This window comes from Micromesistius poutassou (genome assembly GCF_964030765.1).
Source record: "Micromesistius poutassou genome assembly, chromosome: 11".
Lineage (NCBI taxonomy): Eukaryota > Metazoa > Chordata > Actinopteri > Gadiformes > Gadidae > Micromesistius > Micromesistius poutassou.
This window is the reverse complement of record NC_140281.1, coordinates 3,959,236-3,977,300: the sequence shown is the minus strand read 5'-3', so window position 1 is coordinate 3,977,300 and position 18,065 is coordinate 3,959,236. Positions and strand designations below refer to the sequence as shown.

The 18,065-nt window shown below is 53.7% G+C and overlaps 1 protein-coding gene across 1 annotated transcript; it reads left to right on the top strand.

Annotated features, from left to right (window-relative positions):
• Nucleotides 1-347: 347 nt before the first annotated feature.
• LOC311355100 (proto-oncogene Wnt-3-like) lies at nucleotides 348-16,876 on the top strand (the record flags this gene model as incomplete). The annotated part of the gene is made up of 5 exons (XM_084474834.1): nucleotides 348-402; nucleotides 904-1,048; nucleotides 9,730-9,971; nucleotides 14,584-14,849; nucleotides 16,397-16,876. 5 exons carry the CDS (start codon nucleotides 348-350, stop codon nucleotides 16,874-16,876), a joined length of 1,188 nt encoding a protein of 395 aa, XP_084330960.1.
• Nucleotides 16,877-18,065: the final 1,189 nt, after the last annotated feature.

The following is an 18,065-nucleotide window of genomic DNA, read 5'->3' as shown; positions in this document are numbered from 1 at the left end:
CAGCGCCAGTGGCTTGAATGGGGAGATCTATGGTGTATCTCCCGGTCTCCGGAATGTCATTATCTGACCACCCCCCCCTCCCCCCCCCCCCCCCCGAACCCCCTCTTTCTTTTTTACTTCACCCCCCCTTCACCTAAAAAAGGCCCCCACCTATGGCAAAGGGATCACTTTAATGATTTTTTTTCTACGAGAGAAAATCCCTCCGTTTGCAGTCCTGTGTGAAAAGATCAAGGATGTCCAGGCATTATCCTCACTGAGGAGAAGGAGGAGGAGGAGGGGGAGGATGAGGAGGGAGGGGGGGGGAAACCCAAAGAATGCTGTTCTTAGGAAGCTGTAATTGTGTATCAATGGCTGGAGTCTGTAGCGATGCCAGGGTCAAAGATAACCGCGGTCCTCTGCCATGTGGGACATCCCAACCGAAAGACCGGCTCGCCCCTAGCAACCCGGTCACAGACCTCCTTATCCACCGCTAACCCGGGGAGCTAACCCCGGTCACAGACCTCCTTATCCAGCGCTAACCCGGGGAGCTAACCCCTCCCCATCCACTGCTAACCGGGCTAGCTAACCCCTCCCCATCCACCACTAACCCCGCTAGTTAACCCCTCGGCGAGCTAACCCCTCCCTATCCAGCGCTAACCCGTGCTAGCTAACCCCTCCTGATCCACCACTAACCCGGCTAGCTAACCCCTCCCTGTCCACCACTAACCCAGGGAGTTAACCCCATTGATACGTCGATGGCTCAGAGCGTTGGAAGACCAAAGTGACCCGAGGGGAGGGGTTACGTTTGAGACGGCCTCACTTCAATAACAAACACATGATCCTTAAGATCCATCAGACGAGGATCAGTGCCGTCTGAGCCATGTAACTGTGGTTTACAGCGGCCCTCCGATTGCTTACCTTCAGTCAGTGAGCTGGTGTTAGGGGGGCGGGACAAGGACCCCCTGCTGGGCTCACCGAGGTTCAAAGAGCGAGCGGTTTCAAAGCAGAAGCAGGAGTACAGCGAGGGGATTCCTGGTCCCAACCTGGCATCAAAGGGGGCCGTGTGCCGGTGACGGCGTAGGAGAGAGATATGACAAAGTCCAGGCGGTGTAGTGCTGGGCGATTAGCCGCTCTAACAACACAGCAGCCGTTCCTCAAAGCCTGGAGCGGCCCTGATGACAGGAGAGGAGAGGGAGGTCATTAGAGGACAGCAGGACAGCCTCTCTCTGCCCTCTCTCACACACCTGAGGGATCTGTCTACCGTGTGTGTGTGTGTGTGTGTGTGTGTGTGTGTGTGTGTGTGTGTGTGTGTGTGATTGCCGTGTTCGCAGTAGCTAATTATTCGGCGGGAGTAGAGGGCAGGCTCTCCAGCGGCTGTGAGGGATAAGGCCTGACACCTGTTGGAAACCCCCCAGGTGAGCAGGCCCCCAGATTACACCGCAGAGCAGCAGAGATCCATCAGCCTTCTGCGGCTGACGGGACACCGCCTCTCCTTGTGTTTTAGTTTATCTATTCTTTACTTTGTGTTTTAGTTGATTTATTCTTTACTTTGCATTATCTTCTACCCTGGAAATCCAGCGTTCTCGCGAGAGCACAATTTGAATTTGCTCAGCGAGTCACTCTGGGAACAAGCAATATACTCACTCCCCGATTGCCCAAACCCAGAACATTAACCAATCACATCAGTGTATCTGATATAGGCGGGCCAAAAGCGTTGTTGTTTTACCCATCGTATACGGCAAGAGTCTTATCTATTGGTTAGCCCCGCTGGTCTGGATGCGTCACCCCTTGTATTCTTCTGATTGGTCGTAGTGTTATCCAATTGCGTGCAGTGAAAGTTTTTCAAATGTATGCTTGGTTCCGCCCCTCGAGTTGGGCCATTTTCATTACTCGTTGCCAGACCCTACAGCTTTCTAGATGTGGGTCTGGATTTCGAGGCTAGTTATCTTCTACATTTTCCTTAATTTTATTACATTTACAGTACATTTAGGGCATTTAGCAGACGCTTTTATCCAACACGACTAACAATAAGTCCATTTGTCAGAAGAAGGAGGAACAACAATATATCGCTGTCTGTACAGTAAGGATGTTCATAGAACATTGTTAGTGCCAAGCACTAACAATCGCTAGGTTAACCTGTTCCCCGTATACAACAGAGATAGCTAGGATAAGATTCTACACAATGATAAGTACTGTTTTTAAGTGCCAGGACATACAACATACAATAAGTGCGTAAAAGGGGTGTGGGGGGGAGGCTATGCAGAGTCTAGGTGGAGGAAATTTTATCTACATTTAATTATTTTATAGGGAGGATATTTATCCCATTTATAACTGACGATTGGTAAATTGGGGATGAGAAATCATTCAGCTTGTGTTCTCTGTTTCTCACTCTCCTCTGCTGTGGTTCTGCAGCCTCTCTCTGTCTCTCTCTCCATCTCCCTCAGGTAACTTATGGGGCAGATCATACAACGGCCTTCGATGTGCCACCTTGATTTATTTTATCATTATTTTATGATTATCATTATTAAATAAAATAGAAATAGAAATCTACTTTGAATTAAGGGGAACACAGAACAAACAACAACTGATTGATTGAAACAACATTCTGAAACTCTGCTCTTTTCATAAGCGAGCAATACTTTAAATATCAGTCACAGTTATTAATCAAAGTTAACAACCCCAAGAGCTCTCCCCCCCACCTCCGCACAGACCAGCACCTGTACGATACACACCCAGTATTCCCAGTCCGCCCAGGCGGGTTTCCCCCCCGACAAGCCGCTCCAGTGTTTACACCCTGCTGGGATTACACTGGTTCACTCCTCCATACCTTCAGCCTCCCTGGTGTCAGCCTAGGGAGGGAGGGGGTAGGGGGAGAAAGGGTGGTGGAAGGGGTGAGGGAAAGAAGCTAAATAAAAATAGAGAGAGAGAGAGAGACGGCGAGAGACAGAGAGAGAGCGAAAAGGTGAGAGGGATAGAGAGAGGCAGCAAGACAGTGAGAGAGAGAGAGAGAAGACGAGAGAGACAGAAAGTGAGAGAGAAGGCGCGCGAGAGAGAGAGAGACAGCAAGACAGAGAGACAGAGAGAGAGATAGAAAGAAAAGACGAGAGAGAAAGAAATAGAGAGAGAGAAAAAGAGAGAGAACAGGAAAGGAAGAGAAGAAGAGTGGTGGAACATTAGTCAGGGGTCTGTCATGTTTATCAGATCAGCCAGGAGCTGTTGGACTGCAAATCAAAAGCGTGCCAAAAGAAAAACAGAACGACAACAAAAACACTGAGAGGAACGGCGCATTCCAGCCTTCGCCAAAATAAAAGTCCCCATCCTCAGGCGCCGCACCGCAACTTTCCGTGGCCCACTTACTACTCCTCTCTCCCCCCACAAGGTCTTTGTCTCTCTCTCATCTCGCTCAAGCTACCGTGGATTTATAATTGAGATTCTGATGGCTGATGGTGTCTCTTCACAGCACCTCTGAGAGAGAGAGTGAGAGAGAGAGAGAGAGAGAGAAAGACAGAGAGAGAGAGAGACAGAGCGAGAGACAGAGAGAGACAGAGAGAGAGTGTGAGAAAAAGTGAGAGCGAGGGAGATAGAGAGAGCGAGAGAGAGAGAGAGAGTGAGGGAGCGAGAGCGAGGGATAGAGAGCAAGAGAGTGAGAGAGTGAGAGCGAGGGAGCAAGAGTGAGAGAGAGAGCGATGAGAGAGCGAGAGCGAGGGAGCCTCGTTCTGGTGTTCTTGTCCTCAGGGTGTTTCTGACAGGTTGAGCCTGCGCATCTCGATGTATAGAGGAGAGATTAGAGGAGTTCAGAGCAAACTCCCGGCCTGGCAGACAGCAGACCGCCACCCCGGGTCTCTGAGCCCGGTACAGAAGCCGCACACACCCAGCGTGGGGGGGGGGGGGGGGGGGAAGGGGGGGGGGGGAACCAGCTCCCGGCTCAGCGCCATGCTAAGCTAACGTTATTAATCTTTCCATAATGAAATAAGTTCACTTGTTCAGACATGCAGACAAACTATCAGCGTTCACCATCAGCCGCCGTCTGTCGGTGGACGACTCAGCGGTGGGGCCGGCGGAGACGCTGTGACCGAGAGAGACCACGTCGGCCTGTCTCTCTCCCTGAAGGGAAACTGAAGACACCTGAAGGCCTGTCTCTCCCCTCTCCATACACCTGAAGGCCTGTCTCTCCCCTCTCCATACACCTGAAGGCCTGTCTCTCTCTCTCTCTCTCTCTCTCTCTCACGCAAACTGTAGCTTCCTCCGACTAAAGTGGATATCCACACAGACACAGTCAGACAGACAGACACACAGTCAGACAGACAGACATACAGAAACACAGACAGACAGACAGACACAGGAAGGGAGAGAGCTTTCCCCTCTCGGTTAAAACAACATAATTAAACGAGACCCAAAGAAACTATTTCCTGCTGATTTTCCTGCGACGAGTCGCTCGCGGTCCGTCGCAGCCGACATTCAAAGGAATGTCCCAGATTATGAAAAACCTCCCTCATAATCAGGACTGTCCTCGAACCCTAAGCCAGGGCGGTCTGGACCTGCACGGCCTGTCCCCAGATGGAGGACAGCTTCATGGGCGCGTAGACCCGTAGATTTATGTCAAAACACACCGTAGCATGCTCTGTGTGACGCACTTTGTTTGTTTGTTTGTTGTTTGCTTGTTTGGTCTCAATGTCAGCTCACATTCACTCGGATTTAAAAAAGGACATTCCAGTGTGTGTCAGGTGACCTTCCATCTAGACCTCTCCTGGTCCCATGGGGGTGACACACACATACGCATGCACGCAACACACACACACACACGTCCACACAAGTACACACATGCACTCAGATGTACACACACAAACAGCCGCACACATCTATAGTCAGGCTTATATAAAGACACACACACGTGCGCGCACCCACACACACATACACACACACACACACACACACACACACACACACACACACACAGGGTCTCTGGTCATGAACTCGGTTCCCAGCGCTCGGGGCCGGGCGGTCGCAGGTGTCATAGGGTCAGCGAGCTGCGGGCCGTCTCCAGCCCTCGGGCCACAACACGACGAGGGGGAGAACCCATCCGTCACCGGCCTACAGGTGCCTCATGCAGAGCCCATGTACTACAGCCCTCGCGACACACAAACCGGTCGTGTACAGAGGAGTGCGTGACCAGATCCTCAACCCGGTGTCAAAGGCTGAGCTTATGAAGGCACCGGTACCGTTAATGGTAAATTGACTGCATTTATACATCTCTTATCTAACCAGTGGCCACTCAAAGCGCTTTACAATTATTGCCTCACATTCACCCGTTCATGCACACATTCACACACCGACGGCGGTGTCAGCCATGCAAGGCGACAGCCGGCTCGCCAGGAGCAGTCAGGGTGAGGCGCCTTGCTCAGTCGACACTAAGCTAGGAGGAGCCGGGATCAAACTAGCAACCATCTGGTTACCAGCTAACCTGCTCTACCTCCTCCTGAGCCACATACTGCCCTAAATGGATTGACTAGACTCATACGCACAAAATCGATCGACTACAAATCTACCGGTCCATTCCTTTGTGGGGGGGGGTGGGGTGGTGTAAGTGACTTCACAGGAGGCTCGGGTGGGGCTGCCACCGAAGATCCCTGTTCTAAAAATACCCGCCACATACCTGACTGGTAGGCTGCGTTGGTGTGTTGGTGTGTTGGTGTGCCCCCCAGTGAGGTGTGCAGTGGAATCCCTTTGTGTGCACTGCTGGCTGTCTGTGGTTTCCAGTGCCTTTTCATTCAGGGACTTACTACAACAAACCTCACCCCCCCCCCACCCCCCGGCCCCCAGCTGTCCCCCTGGGGGAGGGCTGGGAGAGGTTTTTGTATTCTGTATTCAGGTGATCTTCCATCTAGACCTTTCTTGGTCCAGTGGGGATGAAACACACACACGTTGTCGGGAGTGTGTGCGTTGTGTTGTTGGGAGTGTGTGTGCGTTGTGTTTTCAGGAGTGTGTGTGCATTCCGTTGTTAGGAGTGTGTGTGCATTTTGTTGTCGGGAGTGTGTGCGTTGTGTTGTTGGGAGTGTGTGTGCGTTGTGTTTTCAGGAGTGTGTGTGCATTTTGTTTTCAGGAGTGTGTGTGCATTGTGTTGTTGGGAGTGTGTGTGCATTGTGTTGTCGGGAGTGTGTGTGTATTGTGTTGTTGGGAGTGTGTGTGTGTATGTTGTGTTGTCGGGAGTGTGTGTGCATTGTGTTGTTGGGAGTGTGTGTGCATTGTGTTGTCGGGAGTGTGTGTGTTGTGTATTTAGGAGTGTGTGTGTGCGTTGTGTTGTTGGGAGTGTGTGTGAGTTGTGTATTTAGGAGTGTGTGTGTGCGTTGTGTTGTCGGAAGTGTGTGTGCGTTGTGCTGTTAGGTGTGTGTGCGTTGTGTTGTTGGGAGTGTGTATTCGTCGTGTCTTGCGTGGGTGTGTATTTGCATAATGCCGGTCTGCAGCCAAGGGCCCTCTCGCTCAGTGAGGTTGAGACTGTCGTTAGCACCTTGCCTCAAACCGTCGCTTTCATGTGTTCATTACAGAGCAGGCTCCGCCTTAACCAACACCACCGTCCTCTGGGTCCAAACACGCTCTGCCCGACCCCAACGCTCCGTGCGGTTACACAATTCATTACCTGGGAGATCCCTCCTCAATCAGGGTTTAAACCCCAGCGTCAGCAGGCACCTCGACATGCTGCCAGGCTCCATCCGAGCTCTCCATCGGTTCTTGGCTCTCAGGTGTTTCCTCCCGCATACGAGAGTTTGCGAGTCTCTCTCTGTCTGTGTTTAGGAGTGAAAGCAAGAGGCATGACGTCGTCCACCTCCTAGATACGTTTCCACACGTCTCTCACGGCTATTACACAAACATGTCCAAAGAAGGAGAACTTCCACGCAGGTCCACCTTGAGCGGGAATGAATGGGCAGTAGCATAGCCAGCTAGCTAGACGGTGTAATTATGCCACTGAGTCATCCCGCCCACCAGACACCAGAGGAGGGGGGGGGGGATGAGGTCACAGGGTTACGACGTGGGGCAGGTTTAAGACCGGGACCGGGGGCTGACATTAAAGGAAGCGCCGTCCTCCGAGTCGAACAGTGGAGGGATGTTTGGCCTTGTGTGTCAAGTTTGTGTGACGTCACAACAATGAGACGGTATCTTCAACCGCTTCGCCTGTGTTCGTCAAAGACACGATTACTCTTCTTCTTGTGTGTTGGACAGACGCTCCTCTGATCGTTGACATCGTGCCACTGTTCCACGCTCCACAACAAGCTGCAACAGCATCGGCTCCCAGCCTTCCGTCTTCATCAGGAGCCCAGTTCTGGGAAATGCAGGGCTCACCTGCACATCTCTGAGTGTCCCTGTGTGTGTGTGTGTGTGTGTGTGTGTGTGTGTGAGACACAGTTTGGTAGTGGGGGTGCGGGGGGGTCGTGTAGAAAGCAGAAGTGTACCTGAGCTGTGGACCTGTCTCAAGGGGGGGGTTTTCTGTTCCCTGTGATCACTGAATGGCTGGGCTTCTGTGCTGGGAAGCGACACCACCCCCCCCCCCCCCCCCCCCCCCACCCCAACACTCATCTCTCAGAGTCCCGGGCTGCTGTGATTGGGTTGCGCCCTGCAGGGGTCTTGAGGTCATCCCAAGTAGACTCTGATCTGATCAGAGCTGTCTATTCCCCGCCCCTGATCCTCTCAGGGCCTCCAGCACCACAGCCCACGCCCGTGCACTTCACGCACTTCTAGGCATGTTCACGGCTCGGAACAAAGATTGACAGTTCGACACTCTCTCTCTCTCTCTCTCTCTCTCTCTCTCACACACACTGTGACCACATTCCCAGAAGAACCAGTGTTGGATGTGTGGCTCACATCACACCTCAAGCTGTCACAGAGCTCTCACACCTCAGTGTATCTCTCTCTCTCAAAGGCATGTTTGCTTAATTTGTGCAATTGACCTGTGCTCAAGGGGGTAAATAAACAACAGTAGTGTGCAGTCGATTCTGAAGCGGCAAATTAGTCGGGGCTTGTCGCCGTCGAGGACGTGTTAGAACAGGGCACACCTTCCACTCTCCCTCATCTCTTTCCGAGGGAAAAAACGACAGCAGTTAAATTAATTACCTCAATGAAATGGTAATGGTTTCTGGCAGGTCGGCTGGCCTGCTGCTCTGTTGTGGTTATGGATCCCTGTGTAGGCACATCAGACTCAGCCCGTCGGCTGAAACACCTCACTGCAGCGTCTTCGTTGTCCATTAGCAGCACACCGCCGTCTTCCTCCAAAGGAGAGGAGGAGCATAGAGGGGAGGAGGAAGACCACCAATTATCAACACAACATTGCCGGGCACAAAACCCTTCAGATGTTCCATATTAAAATGTTCTTTACCTGCGGGGGTATCACCACACAAACGCACGCACACACAAGCACACACACATGCATGGATACATGGATACATGCGCACACACGCACGCACACACACACACACACACACACACAAGCACACAAGCACACACATGCACGGACACATGCGCACGCACACACACACACACACACACACACACACACACACACACACACAGCCCTGGTTTGCTGTCTCACGGGGTCATCAGTGAAGCGTGCGATGCCTTAGCATTCTACCAGAGGGAACATTTAAGAAGTCAGAACCAGTAGATCACATCCGTGTGTGTGGGAACAGGGGATCTGAAGTCCACTGCATGAAGTTCATAAGGCAACAGAGAGTCCAGGGAGCCACAGGGCTGAACTCACTGGTGTCTAGGAAGTGATTCATGACTGAATAGAACGAGAAAACAACATCAAGAGCGTGTGTCGTATGTAAATGTACGCACTTATTGTATGTTGTACAAAAATGCACTTAAAAATAGAACTTAGCAATGTGTAGCATCTTATCCTAGCTATCTCTGTTGTATACGGGGAATGGGTTAACCTAGCCATCCTTAGTGCTTGGCACTTGGTTCTAGGAACATCTTCGCACCGACAGCGATATATTGTTGTTTCTCTTTCTTCTGACAAATTTACTTATTGTAAGTCGCTTTGGATAAAAGCATCTGCTAAACGCCCTGAATGTAAATGGCTGTAACACAACACACTGCTGCCATTAACAGTGGAAGGATATGGAGAAGGGAAGTAACAGGGTTACCTATAGCCTCTCGCAGGGGCCTCAGTGACACATCGCCAAGGCCTTTGTGAGGCCCCGTTCAGAGGCCAGCGTACACTTTCTGTTCTTTGGAAGTCTAAAACCCGTCTCACACACAATTACACACACACACAGAGTTAATATAAGCGTTGAGCCAAATGTGAGCTGCTTGTGATAGAACTGAGACCATGCAAGAGCTCATTCAGACCCTCGTCTAAAGAGCTAATAATGCATCCAAACAGGAACCGAAACATTGTCAAATCAAAGAAGCTTCTGATGAATCGTTGCACAGTGACTACCATTTACACTTTACCTTAAGGGCGTTTAGCCAACGCTTTTATCCAAGGCGACAGCCATCTCGTTGGCAGCAGTTGCGATGTCTTGCTCAGGGACACCTCAACACTCAGCTAAGAGCCGGGGATCGACCTAGCAACCTTCTGGTTACAAGTCCGTCCGCTCTACCCCCCTAAGCCCAAACTAAACAAATTAAGCGGCTCAACTCCAACCGATGATGTCTGTGTGCAAGCATGATCTACCTCAGCGAAATGCCTCCACCACAGGTACTGGTCAGTGTTCCTAACCCAGTGTGTCCCCCCCCCCCCCCCCCCCCGCCCAGGTCCCTGGCCCTGGGGCAGCAGTACTCGTCACTGGGCTCCCAGCCGCTGCTGTGCGGCTCCATCCCCGGCCTGGTGCCCAAGCAGCTGCGCTTCTGCCGCAACTACATGGAGATCATGCCCAGCGTGGCGGAGGGCGTGAAGCTGGGCATCCAGGAGTGCCAGCACCAGTTCAGAGGCCGGCGCTGGAACTGCACCACCATCAAGGACAACCTGGCCATCTTCGGCCCTGTGCTGGACAAAGGTAGGCTCCTCCCCCCCGGGGCCGGGCCCGACCAAACCCGGGGTCAGTGTCAGGGTCTCATGCGCTTTATAGGCCGATACAGTACCAGTTAATGTGATAAGACTGACAGACAAGACAGACAAGACAAGACAGACAAACAGGCCGACAGACAGACAGACCGGCCGACAGACAGACAGACAGAGGAAGGGACAGACGGATGGACGGGCAGGCAGACAGATAGATAGATAGACAGACAGGGAGACAGTTAGGCAGTAGGTATTGTCATTGTTTGTTTAGTATTTTATGTAAAGATGTAATTAGATCAAAGATAGATAAACAAGCTTCACGAGAAAAAGTATAAACTATCGTTGGCAATTAAACCTTCTGTAGCTGGCCATGTTTAGCCTAGGGCCTCTAGTCGTAGCATTCATTCGCCGAGGGAACGTCGACTACAGCAATCCCGCTAATTCAGACCTTGACTGGCAGTGCTAGTGGAACGAGGCGCAGAACGCAAGCACCGACACATCGCTCCCCTCCGGCCCACCTCCACCTCGGCGCGCTTTGAGGTCCTCGGCCCTGGCTTCCCCACCGCTGTTTACTCTCGCGCACAAGAACTAACAAGCGCCGGGAAGAAAGAGAGAGAAAAAATAGCAGGCATAAAAGATCATGCCCTAATCAGGTGTCAAATGTTTCAGCTGGAGCAGAGTCTTTGAAAGCACTCCAGCACAGACCAATGAGGCCAATGCCGGGAATGAGGCAGAGGAAACGGAGCCAGCCAGCTTATTATCACACTAACCGAAACACTTCATTATACGCTAACAGTTGATGTGTTGGGAGTCGCAATCTGTTGCTGGTGATTGGAAATGAATTGGCCCTGTGTGTGTGTGTGTGTGTGTGTGTGTGTGTGTGAGTGTGTCTGCATCTGTGTGTGTGTCTGTGTGTGTGTGTGTGTATCTGCGTGTGTGTGTGTGTGTGTGTGTGTGTGTGTGTGAGTGTGTGTGTGTGTGTGTGTGTGTGTCTGCGTCTGTGTGTGTGTGTGTGTGTGTGAGTGTGTCTGCGTCTGTGTGTGTGTGTGTGTGTATCTGCGTGTGTGTGTGTGTGTGTGTGTGTGTGTGTGTGTCTGTGTCTGTGTGTGTGTGTGTGTGTATGTGTGTCAGAGGGGAGACAGGATTCTGCACTAAAGAGATGTGCCAGTGTGGGCTTCCAACCAGCTCTCCCAGTCAAATAAAAAGCGGGAGGGGAGACCCCAAATGAGATTACAGGCAATAGAAAGGAGAGGGGGGGGGGGGCTCCGCTCGCCCCCCTGCTGTGCATGAAGACCGGCGCGCCTCACACAGACCAAGCTCCCACGGGCCGCACATTCACACGCCCTTTTGACTCTGTGGTGAAAACAGGCTGAAAGGGGATCTCTCTGCCTCATGCCGGCTGCAGCGAGGAGAGAGGACGTGAGGAAGGAAGGACACGAGGGAGGGAAGAAGGGGAGGAGAAAGGAAGGGTGATGAAAGTTTGAGGGCAGGAGGCAGGAAGGGTGATGGAAGAAGGAGGGAGGAAACTAAAAACGAAAGGAGAGGGAGGACGACTGAAAGGAAGAGGGAAACGGGAGAGAGAAGGAAATGAGGGATGAATAAAAGAGGGGAATAAAGTAGAGAGGAAAGGAATAAGGAAATGAGACGAGAGCGAGTGAAGGAGTGAGGAGTTGCAGTTCCACTGACTCAAGACACAACTCCTGCTCAACAGCACGCTGGCACCACCAACCTGGTGCTGCAGCGCTGGTTTAACCCTGCTCTACGTCCTGCTCTACTCCCTACTCCCTGCTCTACTTCCTGTTCTACGTCCTGCTCTACTCCCTACTCCCTGCTCTACCTCCTGCTCTACGCCCTGCTCTACTCCCTGCTCTACTCCCTGCTCTACCCACTGCTCTACTTCCTGCTCTACGTCCTGCTCTACCCACTGCTCTACTCCCTACTCCCTGCTCTACGTCCTGCTCTACCCACTGCTCTACTCCCTACTCCCTGCTCTACTCTCTGCTCTACGTCCTGCTCTACTCCCTACTCCCTGCTCTACTCCCTGCTCTACGTCCTGCTCTACTCCCTACTCCCTGCTCTACTCCCTGCTCTACGTCCTGCTCTACTCCCTACTCCCTGCTCTACTCCCTGCTCTACCCACTGCTCTATGCCCGGGTCAGCAGCAGTGCTGGTTAAACCCTACGCCCGGGTCAGCAGCAGTGCTGGTTAAACCCTATGCCCGGGTCAGCAGCCTGGGCCGCTCTGGGGGTGGAGGAGGGGATCTGAGCTGAGTGTGTTGGTGGTGGGGTGGCCTGAAGGTTAGGTGGTGTGTCGGAGGTGGGGGATGGGTGGGGGGGCGGCGTGGGGGGGGGTCCAGGGAATGCCAGCTCCGGGCTGAGCAGGGCCGAGGGCCCGCGAGTCGCTGGGCCCTTTGTGCCGCTAACCCGGCGTGACACAAGGGAGACAAAGGTGGATTGATGAGCCCAGCAGGTAGCCGGAGCCGCGCCAGGGCCCGGGGCCCCGCGGTTCACAGGCACCCGTTGTGTCGGCCTGGCACGGCCCCGCGGGGCCGGGGGGCCGGGGGGCCGGGACGCCCGACCTAGGCCCGACCGTGTCCCCCCGTCACACGGGCATTCACAGGGGATTTGCACCCGAGACTGCGAGGGTGTGAGGTAGAGTCTGTGCTGCACGAGTCTGTGCTACACGAGTCTGTGCTCCACCAGTCTGTGTTGCACCAGTCTGTGTTGCACCAGTCTGTGCTGCACCAGCCTGTGTTGCACCAGTCTGTGTTGCACCAGTCTGTGCTCCACCAGTCTGTGTTGCACCAGTCTGTGTTGCACCAGTCTGTGCTGCACCAGTCTGTGCTCCACCAGTCTGTGCTACACCAGTCTGTGCTACACGAGACTGTGCTTTGGGAAGAAATTATGATTGTTATTTATTTAAAGAAAATATATAAACCCTAAGTGCCCACATTTCTTTATAAAAATCAAGTCGAAGACCTACATGCTATATGTTTGGGTGGAGTAAAATGGATTACACCCTGTGGCTGCTGTGGTTTAGATGCATCCTCGTTGATTCAAAGCCTCCATTCTCGTAGCTCAGTGTAGCAGCATCCTGTTAGAGGGGGTGTCTGTCTGTAGGCTGTCTGTCTGGAGAACTCTCTCCCCAACATGATCCTGGCTCGCTGACCATCACTAGAGCGACCAGCCACCCTCACAGCTCTACCTTGGATGTGGGAATGCGTGTGTGTGTGTGTGTGTGTGTGTGTGTGCCTGTGCCTGTGCCTGTGTGTGTGCATACACGTGCATGTGCATTTCTCCGTACACATATAGTGAAACAGGTGAGCGGCGGTAAGTGTGCGGCGATCGGGACACAATGGTGTCCGCTTACATAATAAGCTGTTGCCTTCAAAGAAGGTGTAACTCCATCCCTCTACGCGCACACACACACACACACACACACACACACACAGACACACACAGACACACACTTCACACACTACACACACACTCACACAAAACAGATCTGAGTCTATCGACTCAGTTTCACAAGAAGGCCTCGGGCTGTGTGTGTGTGTGTGTGTGTGAGTGAGTGTAAATGTGTGTGTGTGAGTGTAAATGTGTGTGTGTGTGTGTGTGTGTGTGTGTGTGTGTGTGTGTGTGTGTGTGTGTGTGAGAGAGTGTAAATGTGTGTGTGTTGAAGGGGGTGATGACAACATTCCTGAAACACTATCCACATGCAAAGCAGCACACCTCAGGAGGTCAGAAGGAACCTACTGGGAGGCAGAGGCTACTGGGAGACAGAGGCTACTGGGAAGCAGAGGCTACTGGGAGGCAGAGGCTACTGGGAGGCAGAGGCTACTGGGAAACAGAGCCTACTGGGAGGCAGAGACTACTGGGAGGCAGAGCCTACTGGGAGACAGAGGCTACTGGGGGGAAGAGGCTACTGGGGGGCAGAGGCTACTGGGCCCTCTCTCTCTCTCTCTGACACTGTGTGTGTGGGGGGGGGTGGGGGGTGCTCCTTGTTTCCTTGTTCAGACACCCCCTTCATGTCTGTAGTTCATTGTCAGTCCGCGTCCCCAGGGGTCCAGCAGGTGAGGTCGGGTAGGGTGCGGGTGTGGAGGAGTCGGGCGCTGAGCCGCCCCTCCTCCAGAGGAGCTGCTCCTCTTCGCCTCCGTGTTCCAGAGGCATTGCATCACGCGGAGGAATGTTCCTCCTGGGGATGATGGGGCATGACAGGCCCTGTGGTCGCCCCCGGGCCATCGCCCTCATGTGTGGGTGTCCAGGATGATGAGCTAAAAGACTGACATAATCTCCCCCCCCCCCCTCTCTCCCTCCCTCCCCCTCCCTCCCTCCCTCCCTCCCTGTCTGTCTATCCCATTTTCTTTATTCTCTCCCCTGTTCCCTTTCTCTTCCTTGTTACCTTGTCCCCTTACGCATACCCTCTTTCCCTCTGTCCCCTCCCTCCCTCCCCCTTCTTCCCCCCCTCCCTCCCTCCCTCCCGCCCTCCCTGTCTGTCTGTCCCCATCTTCTTTATTCTCTCCCCTGTTCCCTCTCTCTTCCTTGTTGCCTTCTCCCCTTACTCGTACCCTCTCTCCCTCCCTCTCCCTCCCTCCCTCCCCCTCCTAGCCACCAGAGAGTCGGCGTTCGTCCACGCCATCGCGTCGGCGGGCGTGGCCTTCGCGGTGACGCGGTCCTGCTCAGAGGGGACGTCCACCATGTGCGGCTGCGACTCGCATCACAAGGGCCCCCCGGGCGAGGGCTGGAAGTGGGGTGGCTGCAGCGAGGACGCAGAGTTCGGGGTGCTGGTGTCCCGCGAGTTCGCCGACGCCCGGGAGAACCGTCCGGACGCCCGGTCCGCCATGAACCGCCACAACAACGAGGCCGGACGCACGGTGGGCACACACACACACACACACACACACACATACACACACACACTCACACGGTAGCCACTCGCCACTCTCTACCACACACACACACACACACACAAGGTCATACACAGGTCAAGGAGACAGGTCAGAGCTTGAATAGGCATAGCAACACTTAATTTATCCATTACAATGAATCCCTTCCTTGTTGGCCTGGTGTCTTGTTGACTGTATCATCATAGCACAGCCCCCAGCCCACCTAGACCAGCAGCCAAACAGGAGGCCAGAGCACCAACACAAGGGAAAGCCCGTCTGCAGAGCCCCTGTTCTGTGGAACGCAGTGGAAGCACCACAGACAGGGACCGCACTGTTTGACTTGTACACACAATTCATTTTAAAGTAACACTTCACTTTGAATGGGTAATTACCGATCTTAGCATCACCTCCACCTGCCCCACCCCCACCCCCACCACGCCTTTCATGCCTTGCATCCCAATGAAAAAAGTCCCCTTGACAGACCGAATGAGGGGAGTGAGTGGAGGGGAAGTGAAGGGAATCCGTGCAGACTTAAACCATCACTGGTGGGGGACGGGAAGAGACGGGGGAGGGGGTGGTGCAGGTGGAGGTGGAGAAGACTCAGAGACCACACAGCCCAGGAGACAGCTCTTTGATCTGCTCAGACCCGAAAGCTCAAAGACCACAGGAGTGGCATGACCAACGAGAATGGAGAATGGAGAGCTTGCTCGCTCGCTCGCTCTCTCTCTCTCTCTCTCTCTCTCTCTCTCTCTCTCTCTCTCTCTCTCTCTCTCTCTCTCTCTCTCCCTCTCTCTCTCTCTCTCTCTCTATCCCACCCAGAGGTGGTGCCACCTGCCTGGGGGGAAGCTAAATATAGCCGCTCAAATTAAAGCAGGACAAAAAAAAGGAGGTGAAGACATGGCCGCGGGCGTCCTGGTGTGTAATGGAAGCCAACAACTTCAGAGGGAATCAGGAGCTGCACCTTGGCTTCTGTTCCTCCCAGCTGCCTGAGCACAGTGGTGTGTTGTTCTACTTCTTAAAGACCCGTCCTTTACGGGGAGTCCAGGTTCTCAGCATTGAGCCGTCACTGAATCCCTCTGAATTGACAACGGGGCAAAAATCAACCTGATTTCGCCTGATAGCAGAGAGAAGGGGTTACACAGATAGAGGAACAAGGACACTGCTGCAACTCACACTTATTCTGCTCAGCTCCTTTTGTTTGATGTCTGTTACGAGCTCATGCTGCAGCACATATTGGGGAGGCACTGTATAACTCTGAGCCTCACATCACTAACAAGTCTACCCCCCCCCCCCTCCTCTTCCTCTACCCTCCTCTTCCTCCCCTCTCCTCTTCCTCTACCCTCCCCTTCCTCCCCTCTCCTCCACCCTCCTCTTTCTCCCTATTCCCCCACCCTCCTCTTTCTCCCTATTCCCCCACCCTCCTCTTTCTCCACCCAACTCTTCCTCCACCCTCCTCCTCCTCTTCCTCCCTCCCTCCTCTTCCTCCCTATTCCTCCTCCTTCCTCTTCCTCCACCCTCCTCTTCCTCCACCCCAGACCATCCTGGACCACATGCACCTGCGCTGCAAGTGCCACGGCCTGTCGGGCAGCTGCGAGGTGAAGACCTGCTGGTGGGCGCAGCCCGACTTCCGCATGCTGGGCGACTACCTGAAGGACAAGTACGACAGCGCGTCCGAGATGGTGGTGGAGAAGCACCGGGAGTCCCGGGGCTGGGTGGAGACACTGCGCGCCAAGTACGCCTTCTTCAAGCACCCCACGGAGCGGGACCTGGTCTACTACGAGGGCTCGCCCAACTTCTGCGAGCCCAACCCGGAGACAGGCTCCTTCGGGACGCGGGAGCGCGTGTGCAACGTGTCGTCGCACGGCATCGAGGGCTGCGACCTGCTGTGCTGCGGGCGGGGCCACAACACACGGACTGAGAAGCGCAAGGAGAAGTGCCACTGCATCTTCCACTGGTGCTGCTACGTCAGCTGCCAGGAGTGTGTGCGTGTGTACGACGTGCACACGTGCAAGTGAGCGGCGGTGCATGGGTGCGTGCGTGCGTGGGTGCACGAGGCTCAGGAGCGGTCCTGACTTGTTTTACCAGAGACAGTGAGACGGACAGACGGACAGTGAGACAGGAGATACCGCTGGACTGCAATCCCCCCCCCCCCCCTCACCCCGACAATAACCATGCAACACCCCTGTGTCAAATATACCTGTCTTGGACACTGCATTATATACCAACACATGGCCACGCACACACAGACACACATGCACGAACACATGCACACATGCACACACGCATTCATGCACGCACACACACAAAGAGGCAGGGACTAAAGGCTAAAGGCACTTCAGTAATGGGAAATATAACCTCCACCTGTGTTGAGTCCGGGAATCTGTCTCCCCTTCACCCACCCAGAACCTATTCCACTGGAACCTGTCCCAGTCTGGAGCAGACAGGGGTCGGCTCTGATGGGAGGAGATGGAGATTTTATTGTTGTCGGTTGTTGTGTTGTTGTTGTTGTTGTTGCACCATTGTTCCATGGGTGGCCCCCCCTTTACAGCTTTGGGCTATTAACAGCTGCCCAACCACCCCCCCCCCCCCTCCATTTATTTATTTCTTCCTCTGTGCTGACGACCCACCAAACCTCTTCTACGTTCTACCCCAGAGATCGATGCAGTAAAACGGAGGACCCGCAGTGCTCTCTTGCAACGTGGAACATCTTTCAACTAACAACCTCGCTTCTCTGGCCGTTCTGGCCCAAAACCTTTCTTTCTCTTATGGAGAACTAAAGCACCCTGTCTACGGGTTCTCCGGTTCCTCTCTGGGACGGCTCATTGCAGCCCAAGGAAGAGACCACTTTTAACTACTGAACTGAACTTTACACAAAGGGCAGGTTGGCACCGGTGGTGCCAAGGTCCAGTCCTTGCAGACTACTGAGCTCAATGAAGCCCCCTCCCATCCTCACCCCCACCATAAACCCAACAACCCCCCCCCCCCTCACACACACACACACACACACACACACAAACACACACCACACTCTTCAGGCCTCTGAGTGAACTGAACGAACTGGCTCTGGGTGAGCTGGTATGCCTAGAAGATATATGTTAGAGCTTGATTTTATAGCCCATCATAGTTGAAATATTACCATCAGGACTGGGAGGACTGCAGGCCTGCAGGAGTGAACAGGTATGCAGAGCCCCCGATCACGCCACT